Source organism: Barbatula barbatula (assembly GCF_947034865.1).
Source record: "Barbatula barbatula genome assembly, chromosome: 20".
Classification (NCBI taxonomy): domain Eukaryota; kingdom Metazoa; phylum Chordata; class Actinopteri; order Cypriniformes; family Nemacheilidae; genus Barbatula; species Barbatula barbatula.
The window spans coordinates 12,047,854-12,073,644 of record NC_136783.1 but is presented as its reverse complement, the minus strand read 5'-3'; the positions used below and the strand labels follow the sequence as shown (position 1 = coordinate 12,073,644).

The 25,791-nt window shown below is 39.0% G+C and overlaps 1 protein-coding gene across 1 annotated transcript; it reads left to right on the top strand.

Annotated features, from left to right (window-relative positions):
* The first annotated feature begins 171 nt into the window (after positions 1–171).
* Positions 172–24,962, top strand: atxn7 (ataxin 7). The gene is made up of 14 exons (XM_079482850.1): positions 172–360; positions 3,138–3,236; positions 5,779–5,985; positions 6,145–6,213; positions 13,525–13,629; positions 18,180–18,387; positions 19,403–19,680; positions 19,800–19,882; positions 20,083–20,345; positions 20,448–20,634; positions 20,717–20,838; positions 20,930–21,723; positions 22,315–22,457; positions 22,568–24,962. Exons 3-14 carry the CDS (start codon positions 5,787–5,789, stop codon positions 22,583–22,585), a joined length of 2,469 nt encoding a protein of 822 aa, XP_079338976.1. The 5' UTR covers positions 172–360; positions 3,138–3,236; positions 5,779–5,786; the 3' UTR covers positions 22,586–24,962.
* Positions 24,963–25,791: the final 829 nt, after the last annotated feature.

Below are 25,791 nucleotides of genomic sequence, written 5' to 3'. Positions count from 1 at the left end.
ATCAGTTTATACGTTACAAATTCGTAAATAGTTATTATTGTCGTATTAAAAAGAACCATACGGGAGTACGTCGTCCAGTGTTTGTGTGTACGTGGTTAGAGGATTAGGTTTTGAGACGCGACCTATGAGTCCAGTGACAGGCGTGCTCGGTGCATGCGTGCTGCTGGAGTCAGTCAGTGACGTTCTTGTCCCAGAATGCTGCCTGGTAAACAGACATGGAAGCACCTGGTGAAGACCTCCACAGTCACTGAGCACTGTACTACTCGCTCTTTGAACTGATCTTCATTGTCAATACACACTAAAGCCTGCGCCTTCGTTATATTTGGAGCTCGACCGGGACCTCTGAAGTGCAGGGCATTGGTAAGAGAACAAAGATGACATCGAGATCAGCTGCTAATGTCTGTTCTGCCAGTTAGCCAGTTGCATGCTACAGCAGTGCCACCAATGGCTGGTTTGTGCTCCACAGTTAGCGAGGAAGCTAAACCTGCTGCCTTCCCCCTCCCCCTATTTATGTCTGTAACATTTTATTTTGGTGACGTAATAATGAAGTTTACTTTGTTCGTTTCGCTCCGTGACAAACCCGCTATGTTTAGTCCTTGTAAAAAGTTGCTGTCATCCCCTTTTTATGCCTTGTTTATTGCTTTCACTTTCCCAAGTGCACTTAAAGTTAGCCAGTAAATGTAAACAAGCGAAGAGAGAAATGAATGCATATGTGTTTAAACAGCTGCGGAAGAAATGTAAGATATTGGAGTTTACGAACTTTTAAGTGATGTTTCAGATGGGCTCAAAGTTGTAAATTAAACTCCACGCCAGCAGGGAACCGCTGGGGAGGGGAAGATCATGGGTGGTGTTTTCAGAACCTGTCAAGTTCTTTTCCGTGTCTTTTAGTTTTAAGTGTCTAAATTTAAGTGTTTTGGCTTTTCAGATTACTTTTTAAGTTTAATCACATTTCTTTATTATTTTTCAGTACGTATTTAAGTTTTATTCATTTGTAATATTTCATTTTATTTAACAGCAGATTGATTTCGGTTTTGTTGAAACCAAATGCCAAAGGTATTGGAATAAATTTCGCCGTTTTTGTCACTGCATTAGCTGTTTACGTTACATTTAGAATAATAGACGTATGTATGCTTTGTAAGGAATTAGAAAAAATGGGTGCACTGGAAACTGGGGACCTTCATGCAAAATTCCCTTTCATATTGTGTTTGAACACAAGTAACACAGTAAATGTGTTGGCAATGTGTACACAACATACCTTATAGTGGTAAAAATCTTCCCACTCTTTTTGTAATCGCCATACATTCAGAAACATATCAAATCAGGTTGTGACATCACATTGGACGGACTCCGTCCACGACTAGAGCCTGCCCTGAGTGAGCCCCACACAGTCTGCCATGTTTTATTGTCAGCCCTGTATTTAAATCTATAACACGTTGTGTCCATGTGAAGTTATCTTATTTAAAATTGATGGACTCGCAACTGCATTTACCGTAAAGTTCTGCTTTGAAAACAGAACCATAGTGGACATTTGGTTGTCTGTCACAGAGTGCATGAAGATGGATGCAGCCATGCAGGAATGAACTTGCACAATTGGTGGCTGACCAAATACTTTTTTGCCCCACTGTATATCTTCCGTCCATAATACTTTCTGTAGTATTTATATCTGTCTTTATCACAAGCGTCACTTAGGAATAGATTTCGGACTTGAATAGATTGAGGGGCTTGACAGTTGCAAACAGTACAGTGTTGCACATATAGTACAGACAGTATTCCAGCGTAACTGTTTCTAGATTCACCGCTAAATTCAGTTGTCTGTCCTAAACACTAAAAGTTTAAACGTAGCCCTACAAAACAACGTGTTCAGGTTTTAAAGACGTAGCGCTTCTTGGCCAGAGGGTGACCCTCTTTGGAGATTTTCCTGTTTTGATGTTGCCATGAGTTAATCATAAGATGCTTCATGTTTATTTACTTTCCATGTTATTGAAATGGCATGGATAATAAGCTGAAGTTATTGCTGCGGGTAACACATGAGTATAAAGTTGCAAAAGTGAGTGGAAATAATGTCCACTTGTTCTTTTTTCACCGTACAACAACTGTTTGTAAACATGGTATGCATTCTGAAGTAGGTCTACGTATAACCTGACACATGATGTAAAGAAGCCTCAGTTTTCATAGTCCACACTACAGAGTGAAAACTGGTTTATCTACTTTGGAGAGTGTTATCACTATAAGCTTAGTTTTTAAATCTCAGTGTGGACAGAAGGCCAAAACGAGAGAGAACTTTTTTTCAAATGAAAACTTATTACTGTGGACAAGGCCACAGCTAAAGGCGGATTTTTATTTCTGCAAAAAACACCTTCTGAAAAGGGAACGGTAACGGGAAGCAGCAGCTCATTTGCATTACATACACACAAAAAGCATGTTTTTGATTCCAACTAAAAAGGGCATTTAGGTCAGTGTTATGAGATTAATCTTCACAGACAAACTCTGGGTTCATCTGAGACTTAACATGCTGTAAAAAAGGGCACAATAGGTCCCCTTCAGCATTTCATTCCAACACATGCATACATTGGACTCCTGTAAATTGAAATTAAGCCCTTTCTCACATTTGGCTCATTCCAGAAGCCATTACACGGTATTCGTTATAATTTGTATAAAATTTAAAAGCACCATTGCAACCTCTGTTTAATGATGACTTTTATATATTTTAATTATTTTAAAGATTGTACCTAATAAATGCAAAGATTCCAATGCAGCGGTATTATACACAATATAGTTACTGTAGATTTTTACATTTTTTTAGCAAACGTTTAGCATATGCTAGAAAGGCCAATAATTTTCTCTGGTTTCTTGTATCCCTGAGACCGATGATCAGGCTGTCAACTCCAGGGCTTTTAGATGGTAAGTCGGGGATAGTCGTTATTGGATTGGATTACTCTGAAGTGACGGGCACCTCCATAAGTAGATCTTGACTTAAATAAAAACAGAAGAGCAGAAAGCCACTGCCAGATTCTATTTAGGTTGTGAAGGCTCCTCTGTCAAAAGACAAACCAGTAATTCCCTAAACTGTGATTATTACACACAGAGTGTTAAAACAGTGCTGGTATCCTGACCTTTCCTCTGTCTTCCTTGTCCAGATTCACTTACCAACTTGTGTGGCAGCCTGGGATCACCAAATCTGATGAGGATCTACTAACTTGACCAGTTTGGTTCCATTTTCTTTTACTTTTAACCAGGTAATGTTTATCATTCAAAGTTATTTCAAAGAATAACATTTAGGCCTGCTGTCCTCTTCATTACACTGCATGAACATATCAGTTTAATTTTCCACAGTTTTGATTCATTTTTGCTATTTCATTAATTTAATACTACGTTCAAGGGAGCCTAATCTCATAGGAGTTCGTAAAAAAACAAGGTGGCTATTTTGCATAAATTTGTACGATGTGAAAAGTACAAGAACATATAATAATTACTTGAAAAAAGCTAAAGTTCAACCCCTAGACCTAACCATCAGTGGTGCCAAACCAGATTCTATTAAAGGTGTCCTGAACTCTCCGTTTTTATTATTTTATACTGTTGTCTGAGGTCTACTTATGAAGTTCGTGTGGTTTTTACATTCAAAAACATCAAAATCAATAAGGAATAGGCTATTTTCTACCGGGGTTTTGAGGCCAGCTCGACAAACGCTCTATTTTATGGGCGTGCCTCATTGAAGACTTGGAAGTAAACGCCCACTGCTATGATTGGATAGAAGTTTGTGTAAACTTAGTTGGAGGCTTCTGTGAATGTGGTTAGAGACGTAACGTTAGGTTACACATTATCAGGACATATCCAGCGATCTCGAACAAAGCAATAGTGACGCATAGTACAAAAATGTTTGCATGCTCGCTCTATCTGCTTCCGCGCCACTTGTATTACTTCAGTACTGTCATTCGCGAACCAGTGGGCGAAGTAGTCATTGATATTCTTCTGTGGAGGCGTTGTTCAACCTATAGATAGGTGCATTCCAGGACCTGGCATTCGCTGGGGCTGTTGTCAATAACAGTTGTAATTTCAGAAACAAGGGTGTTCGCTGGATGTTCGCTTGAATACGACTACCTCTTATATAACAAAAGCTCGTTTTAAAATGTATGTCTTAATTCATCGCCCATGTAAAATAGTCTGATAAGAGCTTAGGAATCATACAAATTAGCCATCTCGTGAAATAGTTATGAATAGCTGTGAGATAGCGTTGGTTTAAAGATCACGTATCACAGGCAGTTTCTGCCAATCTCATATTAATTTTGAATGCCTATACAGTAGTACTGCATACATCGTACTTTCCGGAACAAGTTGGAGTGCTGGAGGAGTGTAGTATCAAGTACAGAAATACTATGTCATATGTCCAACTCGCTGACCATGTTAAGCATGAGAAGCCAACACGTTTAACAGTGTAAAGAAGTCAGAATGCATGACATAGCATGATACCCGATCTTTAAGGGGCTACTATTAAAGTTGATATGTAATAAATGAATTAGAACAAAATGGAAATTTTACAAGCAAGTATTTCTGCAGGTTGTAGTCACACATATAGGGAAAATAGATTAAAACCCCTAATGTCAGTATTTGGCTATAAGACATTGTAGTCTCATTTTTGCCAGCTCTTACTTGTCTTTAGATACCGAAATGGTTTACAATAAATGTATTTAGGGTAATGCCTCATTGTTTTATTTACATTTAGCAGACGCTTTTATCCAAAGCACCGTGAAGCATTCTATACTGTTTTATTTGTTCTTATTGTATATTAATTGGCTCAGACATGTTTGTGTTCATTCAAGATCATTTTCTGCAAGTGGAGAAAAGTGAAGTCTAGTTCTAGAACGTACTTGCTAATGTGTGTGGTCCAAAATGTGATTATTTATGTTGCTGATTATAGTGAATTCATTTAAATGTGTAAATGAAGAAATGTGAAAGTCCTTTATTCTTTATACAAATGACTTACTATGGCTCTATTGACATTTTCAAACAATGCACATTATGCCAAATTAATAATACGACAACGTTTCCACTGTAAAAGCCTTTCCACTGCAATATTGTACTTTTATGCCCAAACAAGGCTTCGGACTAGTCCCAGACTAAATTGAAAATAAATTGCCAAGACATATCTTCAAATATGTAATTGACATTGTTTTGTCTCAAGATGCACACCAGTAATGTTTTTATAAAAGGCATCTTAATAAAAGCAACTTTAATATCCTTATTTAACTAAGGCATAGTCCTGGCTAAAGATACCAATTGTCTATGAAACCTGGCCTTAATGTTTTTTTAGAGCATTTTGTCAAACGTCATCATACACATTTTTTAAATATATAAAGCAGTGTGTGTGATATTTTGCATTCAATTTGTATTTGTCATTTAGTTGCCTGTTTCCTTGAAATGTCCTAAATTGGGCCGATAGACAAAAAAAGGTAATTCCCAGTCCCATTAATTTGATGTTTTTAAAAAGTAATCTAATAATCGCGCTTATTTTTTTATTTGTGTGGCAGTACAACATGGTCAGGTGAAAACCGGATTCCCTCTGTATCTTACACAAGTTGTGTGTAATGTGCCCATGCAATGCGTTCACGAGCAGATGCAGCTGCGTGCAGCGCGCTCAAATTCAACCAAAACAAGAAACAAATCTCGCTTTTACTGTACCAGACCGCTTAACACTACATACTCAGTTCAATGTCATTCATTGAAGGAATTTGCTCAGCCACCTTAAGCGCTCGCGCTCACTGCTGTTGTCTTACATTGTAGCGGAAAGAATGTCGGAAATGGCCGAAGATGACGTCAGGGGGGAGCAGCAGCAGCGCAGAGCGGCCAGGCAGCTCAAGCAGCAGCGGGGTGAAGCCTCCACAGCAATGGCGACTGTGGCGGAGCGCAGATCCCTGCCCAGTCCAGAAATAATGCTGGGACAGCCCTGGAGCAACTGGGTCGACGCCGTGAAACTCTACGGGAGCGACGGTGAGTTGATCGGCCGCCGTCGGCCATTGCGTTTAAACGGCAGCCGCGTCAGATCGCGAGCATTCGCCCGATTGCTTGCAGTTTTGAAATATTAGGAAACGCGACTGATACAGAACGAGTGTAACTATTTATATAACTCGATCCGAATCGCTTCCTCAGGTGCGGAATTGGAAGAAAGTTTGAAAGAGTGCGGGAAAAATCGCGAAGCCATGAGACTCGGCAGAGACGGTGAGTAATGTGGCTTTCTCCGGTCAAAGGTGTCTGTTTTTGTTTTGGTGGTGGTTTGTGCACACTTTTCACGCACCGGCTTTCTGCGAAACAAGTGCAGCGGACTTCCGACAGTACAGCCCAAGAAAGTCTGCTTTTATAATTGTTACATTCATTACAATTGTGGTTTTCTATGCGTGTTTATACAGACAGTCACAAAGTGTCATGTGCAACATTAGTTGCTAACGTTCCGTTGTAGGGTTGCATGTTTGTACTAAGGAGTTGAAATTAAAAGAACACTTGTAGTATATACGAGACCATTTATATTTTAATGCTTGGAACATATTTAAAATATGGAATATATCACAATACTCAGAGATTTTATAATACAATACAACATTTGAAATGTTATTGTCAATAAAGAAGTTTGGTACAGCTAAATGAAACTGAATATAATTGCCTTGGTGTTATTATAGTGGTCAAGGTAGTTGTCCGGATCATCACGAAAGCAGGCTTCTTATGAATGAACACGTATTTATATAATGTATTAATCACAACCAAAGTAATGACAGTTGATGTTTAATTTAAAAAGTTTTTGGAATGCGTGATCCAAATTCTAAAAGCTTTAAGCTTTATCCGAAGTTGTCACAAAGTTGTAGTAAATGTCATCACCTGGCCTTTCGCTCTGCTCTGTCAGTATATGGAGGAGTGGTTAGCTGTTCTTGTCACGGAACTTATCTAAGTCTGCATTTGCGTTGCCAAGAAGTGGAGCTGACATGTGCACCGCTACCCAATTGCACAACTTGGAGTAAATTGGTTGGGTCATGGAGGACACAAAAGTGTCATAGAGGAATTTGTCAAATATTTGAAAAATAAAAACAGAAATATGTTTTATATAAATATAATTAAAGAAATATAATTGTTCCTGCAAGTAGAGACGCTTACCTAACACCTCTCAAACAGGGCTGAAGTCCTTTCTATATGCTGACCAATGATTAGCATTAGCTCTCCAAAACATGATTTAATGCAAAACTATTCTCAGGTCAGAAAAGGCCAACACGCACATCAATTGGATGTGCATCTTTATTAAGGTTTTAGTTTCACTTCATGCATAGTCTAGATCTGAAATATTTATGTGTAAGAAGAATGTATTCAAAGAGGCATAAGTGGTGCTGTGGACATTATTCTCTAAATGTGTCTTAAGAGTACAATCTGCCACGGGGCGTGAAAGACCCAGACTGTGTGTCGAATAATAGGTGATGTACAGTGTGACAGAAACGGAATGTAAAATAAAAAAAAACCTTTTGCATTAGTTTATGTCTATGTGATATATGTTCATTCCATTCCATTTGTTAATTACACAAAGCTTTAAGGCCTGTTTAAACCGATAATGATATCTAGTCTGTAGTGCTACGTATAGATATAAATATAAAGGTGTCCACTCCAGCGGATAATAACCTTATGTTTATTCTATTCTTGAGCACTACAGTTTATTAGTTAAATGCAGGAGCACTTTAAATAAGAAATGGATTTTGGTTGACTGTAGGTGATTTATTATTTATCAGCTAGAAAACAATAGCTCTGAAAGTGATTCAAACAATATAAATTCTCTGTTTGGTTATTGTTGTAGATGTGGGCTCGGATATTCTCTTACTTTAAGAACTATTTTTAAAACTGTATCTTTATATTTATCGTTATCCTTTGTTCAAACAGTCCTATAGAAACATTTACAGAGGAGTAAATCTAGAGCAAGCCAAGTCTGTGATTGAAATGAACTGGACAGCTTTTTTTATTAGAACAGATTTTTCCATTTATGTTTGGGCTTGTAAAGTTATCCAGCCAAGTGTTTATTTTTTGCATTAATCTTGTTGTTTAACAACCACTTTTATTAGTGCTGTTTGATTCCTTAATTACCAGTTTTGTATGTGTAGTCAGAGTCATCTGGTGAATGAAATTCAATTCAAATGCCATGTGCGTCCTTATGTTTTAGCTCAAGATCAGTTATTATAGCATCAAGTTGAAAAGTCTGGAATTTAAAAGGTTTATAAGAGTGTTTTAAATCATCACAATTTCTACCTACTAAAGATTCTAAAGTTTTTTTTGTAAATGGAAAGATGCATGATTATTAAATAAATAACCAAACACTAAGAACTATAGTTTTTTAAGCTTTTGTCTTATTATAATAATCTTAGGGCATCCTGATGCCAACCAGTGGGCAGCGGCCCCCCATTGAGAAACACTGCCCTACAAGCCAATGTTTAGAGACAGGAGTATTGAGTTGCCATTTATCGTTGCGGTCTACCTCTGTTGTGTGGTCTACTTTTTTGTCGTTTTGAAAAGTTTATGTATGAGGGTTGTTTTATCTTGACAGACATCACATGATGACTGTTCATAACGGAAGGGGCTGTATACATTTTGACGATTGTATGTCACCAAAAATCTGCAAAGAGGGTGAGAAAATCCTAGTTGTATTTTCATTTTTGGGTTGGGTCGGTGCCATTTTTTCTTCCAGTGGAAAGGTGCAGAATGAGGTCAGATTGGCACCCTGTCGGTGGAAAAGGGGGTGTGTGGCAGTAACAGGTTAGCATTTGCTGTTATCTTTCTGTACTGTGTTCTGATGAGGCACGTACCCCAGGATACCCTGACAAGGTGTTATTCCAACAAGGTGTTGCACACTTCACCTCCCTGTGTGCATGTCTCCTGTATCATGATCTATGAAACGTTCTTAAACAGAGGACTATGAAGCGAGAATGTTGCATGTCTTAAGAGGAGGCGGGAAGGAGACGCGGTTAAATCTGTGAGCGTGTGCTACCTTGCTCTGTGTTTCTAGGAGCTTCTCTACCTACATCGTTTATCAATGACAATGAAGAGGCTGGTCAAATTTTCTCTCTCTTCGCCTGTCTCTCTCTCTCTCACCTAATCGCTCCCTGTGTGTCTCTCTAACTGTCACATTCTCTTTTTCTCTACCTCTCCTCTCCCTGCTTCATTTCTGTATCTCTCTTATCCCACACTGTCTCTTTCTCAGCCTATTCTGCTTGTCCTCCTCTTCGCTTCATCTCAGACCTCAAGACACTTGTTCTCTAATATTTGGAATGATATCCAGAGGAATGCTTCTAGACTCTTTACAAAGCTCAAATGTGCGAACGAATCCTGATGTGTTGTCTATAGTAGCTGTTACTCTGCACAGGTCTCTTAAAGCAGTAGTCAAACTGAACAGATCATCTCAAGGGAATCACTCTTTCTTGTAGCCCCTAAACACTGAACTAAAGCACGAGCACAAAATACATCATCACATTATCCTGCATATCTGTTGATTCACTATAAGTTTGTGTTGTTTACATAATGCACATTCGCTCAGATTACCAATAATACACAGTCATATAACTCATTTTCATTTACCGCATGTGGTTCATGTCCGGCATCTTTTAGCGCTGGGACCGCACCCTCTATCAGTTTCAAACAATCTGCAAATCCAGCGTTTTATCCAGCGTCTATTTAACATTCATCACTGAAATGCTGTGAACAAACAAACACATCTTAACTTCCGTAACGAAGTAAGCACATTGATGGGTGTGCTCTTTCTCTCGCCGGTCGATGTATGGGCGTGCTTCCAGGAGAATTGTCCAATAGGAACCCTTGTTACAAATTGGGAATTCATGTTCGAAAAGAAACTTTACAAAATGTGAACAAACCCTAGCGGAGTGTATCAAGCACAGAAATACTTTGTCATACGTTCAACTAGTTTTTTGACATGTTTACCATGTTAAGCATGAGAAGCCAGGACGTTTGACAGTGTAAAGAATTCAGGACGCATAATTAGCTTGTTACCACCGCTTTAAGATATCACAACATCTTGGAAAGGTAAAAGCAGCCCCTTTTAACTACTTCGTGACTCTTCTTATCTACCAAATTCTTAAAGATATGACTATCCTGGTTTGCAGACCAGTGGTGATTACTGGGAATTAGTGCAGGTGCACCCTGAAGAGATGATGACATGGGTTGGAACAGGGATGTTTTTGGAGTGTCCTTATGTCTCAGTGAGAAGGAGCTGGAGTGGACTGGCTGGCACAGCGGTGTTCCTCTCTCATCTAATCACTCACACTAATTAACCTCCTGACTCTCACTCTAATGGACAGTTAGTGCCCCTCTGAGCTCCACATCTTCAGCCCATCAAAACACTTCTGAATACAGCTCTCTGTGCTCTTTTAAAGCTTTGGTTTAGAGGGTGGACTAGTAGTTATAGATTTGTAGTATTTTGGTAACACTCAGCTGCACTTCTTTAGCCATTGCATTGAAAAAAATAGTTCAGCTTTTAAAGTCCTATAATAATTCACTCATTCCTATGCTCTCAAATATATATATACATGACAGCTACTGACAAGACATGCAAGAACCACTCAGTTTCAAAGTTTTTGCTAGCTGTCTTTTTTAATTAAGTGTTCAAATGCTTGTTTATTGTTGTCGTGGTTTCAGTATTGTCAAATAAGACTAAAACATTATTTTCTACAGAAGACATTTATTAAACCCACTGGAGTCACTTGTATTACTTTAATGAGATTAACTTTTTAGTGATTTTTAGTGAAAACATTTTGATTCCCATATATGAACTAAATGCATGATGCACCGATTAATCGGCCAATAATAAAAGTAATGTTTCACACTATCGGCTGTCAGCCGATGTATCCTGTCAGAGAAGAGGGCAGGAAATTGCAACGAGTTTGTGCCGTGTATATAGAAAATGTTAAGAAACATCACCAGTTTGATGTTCAATATTAATTGTCATTATATTTATATTAATTCATAACATTCAAGAATCTTCAGAATCTGTATTGGTATCGGCAGATATTACTCTGTATAATCTGTTATCACTGAATAAATTTAGTTTAGTATTTTTGTTCAGTTGAAGAAAACAAGAAGAGTAAAGGGTACACTCTAAAGAAATAAGGGTGCTTAATAAGAGTTTATTTATAGCGATGCCATTGAAGAACCACTTATTGATAGTCAAATCATATAGATGAGAGAATCCCAGATGGGAATCTTTTCCCCATCCAACAGACAGTACCGCACAGTACAGTTAAATAGTTGAAAAAAGTGTTTTGTTTGGGAATGCAGTGGTTCCCTGGCAAGTTTTGCAGATGAAGGTTCGCCCTTAAACAAATATTGTTTCTGGTTCAGCATTTAATATGGTTTGCTAGAAATTTGCCACTTGTGTGTTGCTAACAAGGGAGTAAGCTATTACTAAAGTGCACCGAACAGGACAGGTAGTATGCATTTAGAACAAAGTTCACATTATTCCCCTGTCAAAAATCCTGGGAACAATTTCTTCTTTTAAACATGCAGATGCGCTTCCTACCACTCATGTATTTTCAGTGCGGTTATTTGTGTGGTTTGGATTGACGGTTTTCCACAAACTCAGCCGTCATTTCGGGATACTTACAGAACATTTGAATCTTCAAAGCTAAATGCCACCCACTGTACCACTCGCCTCTGCTAGCTTGTTTATAATCTTTCAGCCTTGTAGATATTTCACAGCTTTACAACTACCACTCGTAATCTGCAATCTCACTCTATTTCTTCTCGTTCACCCACTCAATTATTTCTCTCTTTCTCTCCCCCTCGCTCACTTTTCCCGGTAAGGGCCCCCTTCTCCAGGCAACCTTTGAAACGGCTGACCCCTGTGATAGAACCCATGACCTTGGTGTTGCTAGCACCATGCTCTAACCACTGAGCCACAGGAAAGCGCCTTACCATTTATTTGTTTCCTTTCTTATGAAAACAAGTGACCCAGGGCACAGTGTGAACTCGCCCAGATTTTCCTGGAACATCAGTGGAATGGTCTGGATGGCCTCACCTGAACTGAGCAGACTGAAGAGGCAGTGTAGTCGGAGAGATTGGTTTTGTTAAGGGTGTGTGCTGTGGAAACATGTTTACTTAGGGCTCTGGGAGTAACACGGCATCATTTTCTATATTTATTTGTATGTGTGCTGATGACAGTATATGTGTAAGCTTCTTCATTGGTTGGGTCAGATTGGTTTGGCCTCCTGCTAATGTTCGGGTTTATGTGGACAATTTTATATTGATTTAATTCCATCAAAACAAGTTTTGTTTTTAGTTTTTTTAATATTTCAATTGGGCTTTTTATACATTTTTAGTTTTGTTTAATTTAGTTAGTTTTTTACAATTCCAAAAGTTTTCATTTTATTTATTAAATGCATTTATTATGTTAAATACGTTTAATGCTGCAGCATAGGTTTAACTTATTTATTTTTTAGTTTACTTTTTATTTATATGGTTTTAGTGTCACAACCCATTTCATATTTGTTTAGCAAAACTGTTTTTCAAATCATGTTGTGGCCTAGATTTGAAATGTAAATGTTAAAACATAAAATGTTTTGATAATAGCAATTTGCCAATATTTTATCATTTTGCAATATCAAAACATGGGATTTTGGACTGATTTCACTGTGGATGGTGCTAGCCAGCACAACAGAAATACATCAGGGTGTCTGCAGGGTCTTAAAACTTAATAAATCAATTTAGGGACAATTAAGGCCCTTAAATGCTTTAAATATTTGTCCAAAGAGGTCATATGTTAAAGTTTGCCTGAATTTAATAATTGCGTAGACGAATAGTGGGAGGTACACCCGGTTGATAAACAACAACTTTGACTAATGGATAAATGCAAGTTTTCGTGCAAATGGTTGGAGGATAAGGAGTTGGAAACATGGCTGATGGCCGTCATTGGGGAAAAACCGTGAGGCATAGTGCTCTGTGGGTCGGAAGGCGATTATTGTAGCCTTGTTTCTCTTTTTAATAAACCTTGCATTGGGTTAGTCACTCAATGAATGCTCCTGTACTTCGTTCCCACCCCTCTGAATTATGTTGCATTAATAAGGAGTTATCACAAACTTAGACTGTTTGGGTGGGCTATCTTACAATCAGTATATAATAAATGTAAATCAAAGGGTCGCCAATGTAACCGATTATAACTTGAAGCGGCGATAAGGTCTTAAAATGTATTATTATCTCCATGATTCCTGTATATACCCTTTATATGGCAAGTTTGTGGCCTAGCTGCTTAAAACAAAAACATGAAAAACTCGTCTCTTCATGCATTGTCAGTGGTTTGGAACAAAGCATGTGTAATGTCGTGTATACACGTAAAATATAATTATTTTTTCTGAGAAAGGTAACAAAAGGTTGATGCAAAATCTCATTGACATACCTGATTGACAACATTTCGTCCTCTTGTTCCATGGGGGAATCTGTAATTTGTTATCTGTACAGTATTTATCTGATTATAAATTATGTTTATGCTTGTGTTTTTTGCAGACATGCCCATATTTGGCCAGTGTCCGGCACAGGACGACTTCTACCTGGTCATGTGCAGCCTCTGTAGTCATGTAGTTAAACCCCAGGCCTTCCAAGCACACTACGGTAAGACCACCTTCTGTAGTTGACTTCCTCTCTCTCTCTGAAGGTGTTTTAGAGAAGTCTTATCTCACTTGAGGGATTTAAGTCAGAAATCCCTCCTCCTCCACCTCTGCTCTGTCTCAACTATCATAATATGAAGAGGGAAGAAGCTTTGATATCAACCACCAGACTTCTGTTTACTATCCTCAAGTTAATATTTGATGTGCTCTTTTTAGTTGGCACGTCTGCACTGTTTTATCCAATCGAACATGTGTAAGACCTCCCAAAAGATTCTTAATTTGGTTTGACTCTGTTTTAGGCTTTGCTTTCTTCAAGCTAATATTCTGGTCATAGTAATTAACCTTATGAAAGGTCATAGTACATAGTACATCAATTTATTTGTCATTTATTTGTATTCTGATAGCTGGTGCATTGGGAATCTTTATATCATCAGTGACCACTAGAGGGAGCCAAAGTGAAATTGAAGCCCTTTGGTGTTCTTCTTTATCACACACTCTGAAGTGTGACTGCACAATTGATTGAAAACCTGATATATCCTAATGCGATTAAACCGCAAAAGGCTGTGATTAAATTAAATCTGTACTCTGCATGTGCTGTTTATTTAAAACTGGGTGCTCTACACACATTTGTAGGACATTTGCTGTGTAACTTGTACGGAGGTTCGCAGTTTACTTTATTTTCACATGGTTGGATTTAGATTGAACTGGGTCTTTCTTTACATTACCGTTCAGAAGTGTTGTGAAATTGTCTATTTTAAGCAAACCCTGTTAATCCATTGATCACTTATTCCAGGGGTTCGTGGACTGTCAAACTCCAACTCACAATTATCTGATTAGATGATCAGATAATGGCCATATTTACAGGACTGTGAATTTGTGCAGATTCTGAAAGAAAGATGGTCACATCAATAAACACATACACTCTGTTCAGCTTCCAGAAGTCTTTCAGTGTGGCATTGATGTTCAAATATTCCAGAGTAGGATCTGTTTATTGTTCACAGACTGAGCCAGTTCCCCTGCAGCTTTTCCAGAAATCATTACACAATCGTTCACTCTTGCAGAAAGAGTATTTTATGAACACTGGGATTCTTTTATTCTAGTGACTGGAAGATTAATGAGCAGATTAACTACACAGACCATGAAACTTTTAAATGCTCAAGTGCTTGACTAATAGTGCAGGGAAGAATCTAGTTCTGCAAGTGCTTACCCGAGACAAGGATTAATGAATCAAAATGAGCTGAAAGAGTCGGTGGTGTGTAAGAATATTACGGACGGCATTTGAATCTGTTATCAGCAATTGAAATAATTTTCTTCAACATTTTTTTTATGCATTTGCCCTGGTGATTTTGTAAAGTTCAAATTCAATTTTAAGAATTGTATAATGCTATGATTTTAAGTGGTTGGTTAACATATGTTTGTTCAATTTGCATGAGATGCTTGCTCTGAGTATATTTGTTATTTCCTACCGGTTTCCTAAGTTATGCGATGGTCAATGGCTAAAGCCAGCATTGCCTTGCTTCATTAATACTTTCTGAAATAGATAAACCACAATCAATTAAAACCTTTGATTTATGGTTAATTACATCATTCTGATGGTTCAATTGGTTGATTTACTGAATCTTTTTTTTACCACAAAACTACAAAATTAGTTGTTGTTTTAAGGAACCGCATAGCTGTGCTAGATGTAGTCTCACCGTTGCATCTTTTTCCTCACAAACATTTTAATTGCCATTTAATTTGAAGTCAATATTTCATGTTTATCAATTTATTTATTTATAACAACAACAATAAACCAGTATAAGTATAATAATGCATCACTCTGTTGTAGGTCTTTGGAAGCAGATCTCCACTTTCACCTGTGTGCACAGATAGATTTGTGTTCGCTCTTGGAGGAACATGACCACATGCTTTGAAGGGCTGTTGGTTTCTTGTTTTTTGTATGTTTTTTTATTCTGTCACTGTCTACATCCTTTTGCTTCAGGCTGTTGATTTTATGTCTATAGTTTCCTGTGGTCATTTGTCAGATAGCGGTGACAGTGGTGTATATTTTCCCCACAACAGTACCAGATTGCTTTTCAACATGTGGTGGAATGATACTGTGGTCTGTTGTGGTCTAATTGGGGCTTTGGTTAAACAAATTGCCATTGGCTCACTTTGCCAGAGCAGCGCCAACAAACCAACTAGAAGCCACAAGGGTCCCTGAAAAATAAATAAGTCAATGATTTCTTGCCTTGGATAGAAAGTATGTGTTTGCCACTGGTTTGCTGGAGGGATTTGTGACAAATGCTGGGTGGAAACAGAGCCATTGAGAGAGTCGCGTCTACTCTGTTGACTTCAACTGAACAGTTTTTTCACAGCAATGGCGGTTTACAGAGTCTCTCAATAGTTCCCGGATGATTCTAGCAACGCATGGGGCTTTGGCTAAACAGACCGACTGAGGAAAATTTTAACCCATTTTAAGTCATTTAATTAATAAAAAAAGTGAAAGAAATAAAGTAGGGATGCACCGATATGTACATTTTGGCCGATAGCGATAACCAATGATTCTTTAAAATCTGAAGCCGATAACCAATATATATTGGCCGATATACAGAATCTAAATTTTAATAAAACATTTCCTAAGACTGAAACAAAAGGCAAAAAGTGGACAACTGCTTTTATATGAAAACATTCACTGGTAAACATTAGTTCTCTTTTCCCCTGAAAATCATGTACTAAGCCTACTTTACACTAGTTAAAGATTCTTTAACCTTCAAACTTTTCTGGTATATTTTTTATTCAACAAAAAATGATAATGTTCTTCCCGAGCAAACCAGAATATCTTTCTTAATAGCCACAAGTCTAACAGGTCTCAAGACAGAAAGCATTCAGAGAGCAGTGTGATTCATACAATATGCTTTAGTTCCTATAATTTACACATTCATAAATACTGTACCTACATCAACAATGTATTGCTATTAGCAGTAAGTGAAAGAGAGTACTGTACTGTATTTAACTGTGGGCAGCGTGCAGCTGAAGAAGTTTAACCAGAGGAGACCATTTATGATTTATCGACTATAATATATCGGCCTAAATTGTAATATCAGCCAATACCGATAACATAAAAAATTCAATTTATCGTCCCATACTGGCATCGGATGATCGTGCATCCCTAAAATAAAGCAATTAAAGATTAAACTTACTGGATCTATCTCAAGGCTCCATGAATCGTGACACTTCCATTTGCGCAATTCTCTCTCTCAATGGCTCAGGCTGGAAGCAGCGGTGTGTGTGTGTTGTTGACAGTCATGCAGAGAGGCCAGAGCTTGTGTTAGTACAGCACAGCGGTTCACTCCTTTAGTCAGACCTGGCAGATTTCCCAGATAAGAGAGTTTATAAAGCAAAACCTAGTATTATAACCTATATTAGACCACTGCTGCGACCGCAACCTGTTCTGTTTATTTGTCTCTGGTGTGATATTTTTCTACATTGAAGTACATTTAAAATTCAAAAACATCAACATTTTGAATTTAAAATTAAATAGAAAATGTATATAAAAATGTTTTGCTGTAATAGAGTAATACACCTTATTCAGGCTGACAGCATGTTGATTTCAAAACGAGGCTGAGTGTGGAAAAAAATAGATTACAAACATATTTTATGACATTACATCTACAATTTGTATTGATTTCAAATAAAGCGTGTTTTTTGTTCTCCAGCTAAATTTGCAAGTGCTTCGAAGCAGAGAAGTTATTCCTTAATAGTTGCACTTTGCACATGACATGTTTCAGTTGGGTTAATCTTTTTGGATTTTGATGGCTGAACGACCAGCATCCCAGCACAAATCAAATGCAGCGATCTGGACTTTTATCCCTCCCAGTTTCGTTTTGTAATTCACATGGCGGCAAGCTGAATAAGGTGCATGTGTGATGAATGGGTGTAATCTGTGACCTCTTCAAACCCTTGTAAAGGTCCAGTGTATGAAATGTAGCAGTATCTAGAGGCGATGTTGCAAATTGCAACCAATGGCTCACTCCACCCCTCCCTTTCAACGCACTACAGCAGCTCTCACAGGACCAAGATGTAGTCGCTTTTTTGCAGAAGAAGATAACGTATTTATGAAATGCGCTCTGTAGAGCAGTTTGTCCTTTTAGGGCTACTGTAGAAACAACATGGTGATTTCCTTGCAAGGGGACCCGTGGTGTATGTAGATAGATATAGCTCGTTCTAAGGTCATCATAAGATAACACTTCATTTTGTAAGTTCTTTATACACCCCTTAAGACATAGTTATGAATATTATATTGCATTTCTACATCCTCTAAAAAATTAAAATCAAGCATTTTATACCATGCTCAGGGAAGCTATTTGATTCTGTAAAGGTAATATGTTAATATGGCCTTACATAATTGAAAGTAGATTGCCCTATTTCTCCTTCCTTTCTCTTTATTATCCTGTTCAGTGTAAGTACTCAACTAAATTGTAACTGAATAAAAATGAATTGTTGTCCAGAAGTCGTTTATTTTTCACCTTTCTGCGCATTTAAGAGCACCAGCCTTTACATTTGTTCCCCCAGAGAGAAGACACAGCTCCAGCAACAAACCCCTGTCTAGCTACACCTCCTCGAAACCTGCATTCTCTCGGAACAAGGATAGTGTCGGGGGCACACTGCCACGCCCCTCTAATGTCATCGGCAGCATCCAACCTAAAATCAACCAACCAGCCAAAGACAAGCTTCTTCATCGGAAGTCTCACTTCCCCTGTAGGGTGCTACAAGAAGAGAGGTGTGAGGCTTTATTCATATTGGGGCGGTTTCTAGACCGGGAATAGCTTAAAGGGATAGTTCACCCAAAAATCATAATTTACTAACCCCCCAGGTTGTACAGGTCCTGTCTAAATTTCTTTGTTATGTTAAACACAAAGAATGATATCTGCAATAATATTATCACTTTTCAGTTCTGGGACAATTAATATAAATAAACATGAAATAAAATATTGCATATTTTTTGTTCTGTTGAACATCATTTCAAAAAGAATTTGGCAAAACAAAGAGTTCTGGGGCATCTTTGACTACCATTACATTTTTCCTACTATGGTATTCAATGATGTCCCGGAACTGAAAATTGCTAACATTCTTCCAAATATCGTTCTCTGTGTTCAGCAGAACAAAGACATGTATACAGGTATGAAGTGTAATGAGGGTGAGTAAATGATGACCGAATATACTTTTTTGAGTGAACTATGACTGTAAATCAGAACTAGGCCTTAGTTACATTAGGACATTTAAGCAGTTTTTACAAACATGCATTACCAAAAACATTACTTGACTGCATTGGGAAAAACAATGGGACTGATGTATTTTAAGAAATGTCCGTGCAAGTTGATTTCAGTTTAGAGAGCTCTAACATTTATATTAATCTACAGGACTAGTCTTAATTTTAGCAAATTTTTAGCAGCCATATTTCATGTCAGATATTTATGGTTGGACATGAACGACTTACAAAGTTCGTATATTATAGATGTTTTTTATTTTTTATTTCTTAATTCACTTATTATTGGCCAGTTTGATAAATATAGAATAGAAATATATAGAACAGAAAATATATACAAATATAAGTACTAAATATAATAGAAATATGTTACACCTATGTCTGTGTTTTGTTGGAATATTATATAGCCAGCTGCTCAAAATTATTATTTGATTTTGTCTACAAGACATTACAATAAGCAAACCTATGTCATGATAAAAATGTGATCTAAAACGCATTGAAAAAAAGTATTTATATCTCTGCCTTTCAGTTTGACGCCTGCAGTCAAACCGGAGAAGGTCCATCTGAAGGTGGAACCTTCAGCCAAACTCACCCACGTGCCCGCCTCTTCTTCCACTTCCTCCTCCTCTTCCTCCAATACTGTGAGCACCTCTCCTGTCAAGTCAAGCCTTAACTTCTCCCCCGTACCAAAGGCTCCACAACTGGCCTCTGGCCAGATCCCCAATGGAAAGGGCCATCTCTCGTCTCTAGACAAGAAACAGGACAACAGCAGTGCCGGTAACAAAAGACTTTGGTACAAGAGACAAGGTAAACTGCAATAAAAAATATGTTATTTGTTATCATTTGTGTGTGTGTCAGCACAATCATAGTGACTTGATTTTTCCTAATCCTATGTGTGGTCGACTTCAATGCTTTTCTTGTCATAGAACGAGAGTTTAATCCAGATATCCATTGTGGGGTAATGGATATGATAGCCCGAAAGCCATGCACAAGATCCTTAACATGCAAGGTATGCCAACGTCCACATGATCCTGTTGTGTTTTTAATGATCAATGCAGATATAGAAACACTCCACAGCCAGTTTTTATGTTCTGGCCAGTAACTAATTTGATGCTGGTTTTAAAACTCTATACTGTTCAAAACATAAAGTATATTTCATAATATGAAAAGAAATATTGCCTGATATCAGTGTGCTAAACTTCTCCATAGACACATTCCATAAGCCAGAGAAGGGCGGTGCCTGGCCGTCGGCAGCGATTCGACACGCTGCTCGCTGAACACAAGAGCAAAGTGCGTGACAAGGAGCTGCAGTTCAGGTTGGACCACTCCCACCCAGCACCCCCTCTCAGGGACCCTCCTCCCCCCCGCCTCTCACAAGACTCCCACCCGGTGTCCCACGGCAATGGCACTGCCGATGCCGCCAAGCTTTTGCCCCTCAGCAAACCCAAACCTCATAGTTCTGGGCTTCCACGGTGAGTTGCATCATCTGCATTTGGAAATGCGATAGTTGACCTTGGATAGATCCCAAGTCATGAACTCGGTTCAAGTTGCGTTGGTCCTCTGCACTCTTTTAGGCTGAACAGCACTAACTCTCACTGTGGAGGAGACCCAGCCATGACCCATGAACCGGCCCACCACCCGACACCTGCCGGTACAGAGGCCAGTCGCCTGTCCAGCGACGAGGGAGAAAATGAGGAGAGAGAGGAGAACACAGAGAAACTGGACTGCCATTATTCAGGTTACCACTCACGACCGGCTGCTGTAAGTTCAAGAAACTGTGATAACACAAAATGCATCATTGTTTTCTAGGTTAAAAACTAATTTTGTCTGTTCTGTTCTCCAGTACTGCACTTTTGGAAGTCGGTTGTTTGGTAGAGGCTGTTATGCGTTTGACCGGCGATGGGATCAAGTTCGGTGTGCTCTGACCAGCATGTTGGACAAACATGTCAACTCACAAATGTGGAGGTGAGCATGGGCAATGTTTAGTCTATTTGTCTGTCACCTGATGAGTATGATTCCTCCTTCAGAAGTTGAATTTCTCATTTTCACTCTGTAGGAAAATCCCTATGGCATTAGAAAACTCTGCAACGTCATCGTTCTCTCACCGGGCGAGCACAAACTCCCACTCTTCCTCCATTTCCACTAGCTTAGCGCCTCCCTACGACAGCAAACCGGTCCTGTCATACGGCACCACCCTGAACGCCCGCTCCTCACCGCAGTCCTCCGCCACAGAGCAGTCTAGGCAAGTGTCGGCCTCGTCACCCCAGATGCCTTCAGCCCACTTGTCCTCTCTACCCTCTTTGGGCTCCAACCGATCCCCCAAATCCAGATCGAAGACCTTCAGGGCTAGAGAACCATCATCCAGCCTAAGCAACTCTATCGTCAAGAGCAGCGCTAACATCAGTAACACAAACAGTAGCCTCAGTTCAGGCAAGAAGCGAAAAAACAGTTCCATGTTATCCTCCCACAGCACTTACGCTTCCGAATCATCTTCTTTTAAAAAGAACTGTGCGGTAAACTCCGGCAACTCGGGGAGCACCTACCACACCTCGCTCGCCTCCACCCCCTCATCATCATCATCATCCCACAGTGGGGTGTACAGCGTGGGGCTGAACTGTACCCCGGGTAGGGCTAATTCTTTGAGTTTGAAACAGGAGTCGACAGGACGTGGGCCTCCATCAGGCAGCCCTGCGGAGTCTATAAAACGTATGAGCGTGGTAATGAACAGCAGCGACTCCACGCTCTCCCTCGGCCCGTTCGTTCACCAGAGCAGCGATCACCATGCAGATGCACGTCTGGAAGCCAAAAGGAGGAAGGGCTCGCCTGGCTCAAGTAGCCTCAATAGCACAGGTCTGTAATGCCAATTAATATAGATTGAATTCATTTCGGGTTTTTAGTTTAGATTTAAATTTGTTTTGTAGTTTATTCTAGTTTCTGTTTCATGTTAATCCATATTCTATTTGGTTTTATTTTATTTTGCTACTAAACTGAAACGAAACAGAGACTGTATTTATCTAGTTAGTGTATTCAACTAGGATAATTCACCCAACAAGAAATACCTGTCATCATTTACCCTCATTTCATTCAAAACCTTGGGTGGAACACAAAAGACGTTTTGAGAAATGTCTCGGTGGGGTTTTTTTGTCCATACAATGGACGTCAACGTTACCTGCGTCCTTCAAAATATCTTCTTTTGTCTTCAGCAGAAGAAAGTCATTCAGGTTTGTAATGACATGGTAAAAAGAATGATGACTTTAAGATAAGTTATGATCCATTTTCTGTTTCGATTTAAATTTAGTTTTGCTTAAATGTATTTATTTTAATTCTGTTTCTTCAGCTTTTTGCAACCTTCTATAGTTGTAGCAGTGCTGAAAATCTCTTCATAGTGTGGGTTTTGTGTTGTTTACCCTGTTAAATAAAGCTTTTCCATAACTTTGACAGTGTCTTTAGCGGGAGGCGGTGGCGCACAGGGTCCTGGAAGGCCCAAAATGGCCAAATCTCCATCAATCAACAACGTCCACAGCAAACACGCTCGCTCTATGCCTGGACCTCCGGGACTGCCTAACAATTCACTTATACATCAGGTAAGCGGCATTCATTGTCTTGATTATTATAACGAAGGGCACAGTATCTCACACGAGTCTGTGTTTGTACTCATTTGATCTGTATGTGTTGATTTGTATGTTTCTCTCAGCCAAAGGCTCGTCCCTGACACAGGTGTGGAGGCTCTGAGCGTGCTGAGCAGTAGGCTGGACCCAGAGCACCCTCGGCCCCCTCACGCCACTCTGCAAGAGGCCTTCTTTTTCTCGTACTCTTCCCACAATCCTCAGGGTGGAACGCACACTGGGTGGCCCATTGATGTCCTTCGCGGGGATCTCCTCCCAAAGCCATGCAGGGGCACTCTCCAGGGTTAGGATAATAAGCCAGAGAGATGTAGATGTCTCTTGATGGAGGTTATAATGAATCTATACAATGCACCATTTGGTACAAATGCCTGCTGCGCAGAGCGTCTGGGTCTGAGGTACAGATTTGGGCTGGTACGTAGCCTCACTACGAGGCATAGGAATGATGAACTGTCAGAACAAATTTGGTTCTACTGACATCCTTTTGTAGTTTAGCTTGAGCGTGTGGACGTATGAGAAGTTGATGCAAGGATACTGGAAACTCAAGTGTAGAGGAAGAACAGAAGGAAACATTGAGTTCTGAAAGGAGACCCACAATCAACTTAAGTTCAACACAATACATGATCTCTCATTGGAAGGTTGAATTGGGTAGTAGGAGTTTCAGAATGAGCATCTTAACTCTAAAATTATGCAAACGTTTGTTTACAGGCATAAGCAACTGGTAAATGTATAGCAAACAGAACAAAATAGCATTAGGGATTTATCGAAAGATGTTTTAGTGCATACCAAAAATGTAGAATTTAAATCTAAAGTGTAGGTTTGGTTCAGTTGAATTTTCAGATTTCAATCAAGGTCATTTTTTAGATTTGGTCGAGGCTTTTTCAGACTTTGCGATGTTCGAGAACAGGCAAACACTTTACTATTTGGATTTGTATCCCGTTAATATCAACCCAGAAAATGAACTAAACTGGGGTGACCACACGTGCCATTTGTCACCACAACGTGCCATCAGATTTTGGGTGCGTCTTCCAGCCAAAAAAACATTGTGTGGGTAGATTATTTTCCTTTTATGCCAAAAATCATTAGGACATTAAGATCATGTTCTACGAATATATTTTGTAAATGTCTTACCGTAAATCTATCAAAACACATTATTTTGTGAGTGGATGCAGCAAAATCGCAAGCAAAAATGGACGGAAACACACCTTCAAACTTCAATCGCTGTAAGCCAATAGAGAGCCAACAGCCTGCTACAGCACCTCTGATGGAAACTTTAAAGACATTTTTCTCAATATTTTGATTTTTACATCCTCAGATTCCTGAGTTTTAAAAAATTGTATCTCTGCCAAATTTTGTCCGATCCTAACAAACCATACATCAATGGAAAGCTTATTTATTCTGCTTTACGAATCCAAAATGTCCTAAATGTACCCATAAGACTGGTTTTCCACATTTAGTTCTCTAAATAATAAACGTCAATGATGTATGCGGTGGACATATGCGACCTCTGGAGGATCCACCCAAGATCCTGGACTGGACGTGTCTGGGGGAAAAAGGCACGTGTGGTCACCCAAACTAAACACTCTGGAAGCACTTAATTTGACATATCTTTAGGACACCATTACATTGTTAAAGATTTTAGTAACGATATAATGTTTGAAGCCTGGCGTGTCTTTATTGAAGCTCCGGGATTGAGGAAGTTATCCCGAAACTCGAGAAAACACTGTAATCCTAATACCGTGACTTGATCAAAACAAGCCGTTCGAAACTAACAGCTTTCACGTTGGAAGAGCTCATTAAGTTAGTCTCTCGGCACTAGCGTTCAGTCTAAGACCTTGATTTAGTAAAGCTTTTAGCACATGCAAAAAACATGTCTGCTGGAACAAAACGGGAGAGGTTGCAGGTGACGCTTGACTTCCAATTACTGATTGTAGCACTGAAGAAGCTTTTGCTGAATCAACGATTGTAGGAGTTTCCCGGTGTTCTGTTTGAACGGGGCTGGTGGCTACAATTCATGTTGAGCCATAGACCAATATTACAGAGACACTTGTGTCATCTCAGCAATGGCAATGGAATAGACATGACACTCAATACTGTGAGACACATCCTGTATTACAGGAAATAATTCAGTATGTGCTGTACGGCCATCTCACTCTTACCACTACCATATACTGCGACTGATTATGCAGCATGCATTGCTCCTCCCACACCAACTTGTTATTTTAGACCCTTAGTAGGCTAGTAGCTTTCATTGTGGGCTTTAAAAGGCAATAGATCTTGTTTATCTTTGAGTAAAAGTATTCGTTCGTGCTAGAGCTGGGTTATTTGTGAATTCAATTTAAAGTAAAACTCCTATAAAATCCCAAACTCCACTGATGTCAGTCAGCAGTCAATGCTGAGAGGTAGAGCATGAGTTTTTTCTCTTTTTTGTATTTTTTTCTTTGGCTTTTTCGTACACACACACACAAAAAAAACTAAACAAATAATGTATCCCTATTTCAGAATACATTAATTTTGTTAAAGAATTGTACATATTGAGATGTATTTTTGCACAGGCATTTTGTTAAACAATTTTGGTATAATTGAAATCATTATAATTTATTAAGTAAATGGAAACATTCTACGAATATTAGAAGTGGTTCACTGCCAAGCTGATAATGCAATATGCCACTCTTGGAAATGTGCTGAGTAAAATAGGACCGATTGTTGCCACAAAAGTGGGAAATCATCCACCGTATGCATTTTATTTTCAGGTTCTGAAGCTTTTACGTGCTGCCTCCCCATCTAAAAGCCAGTTTGATCATATAGTGGCCTGTTCATCCGTGCTAAACATTTCTGGTTGTCTGACTTTTCAAACTGGGAAAGGGACTTGCGTACCGGGCAAGGGACTTGCGTACCGTGCAAAACTGCTTGCACCACTGTTGCCAAACATTGTAATTGGATACACTGCTTTTGTTTCAACTCTGACAAAAGAGAAAGTGCCTGAATTAGTTTCTCATCGACTGTTGTTGTTAAGGCAGTGCGTTTTTATTTCATGTATTCTTTCACAGTACTTGAATGTTATAAAGGGTTTAGAAATGTGCTTTTTAAACCTGCCTAGGAATCTCATTATCTTGCTCTTTCCCCTGTAATTCTGATACCGGCCGATCAATGAAACACAAGGCCAGAGGAACTAGAAAATATGACGAAAGCTTCCTGCCTGTATTCTTATATGACTTTGACTACTTTTGATATTAGAGATTTTCAAAGTCAAGAGGGAGGTATTTTTGTGAACAACAAATTGTGGCTCTATAAA

Bases quoted from the DNA above. Each gene is read 5' to 3' on its own strand.
- atxn7 (XM_079482850.1), top strand. From the start codon at position 5,787: ATGTCGGAAATGGCCGAAGATGACGTCAGGGGGGAGCAGCAGCAGCGC. The intron at 5,986-6,144 runs GTGAGTTGATCG...TCGCTTCCTCAG, and splicing joins GAAACTCTACGGGAGCGACG to GTGCGGAATTGGAAGAAAGT. The intron at 19,883-20,082 runs GTATGCCAACGT...ACTTCTCCATAG, and splicing joins CAAGATCCTTAACATGCAAG to ACACATTCCATAAGCCAGAG.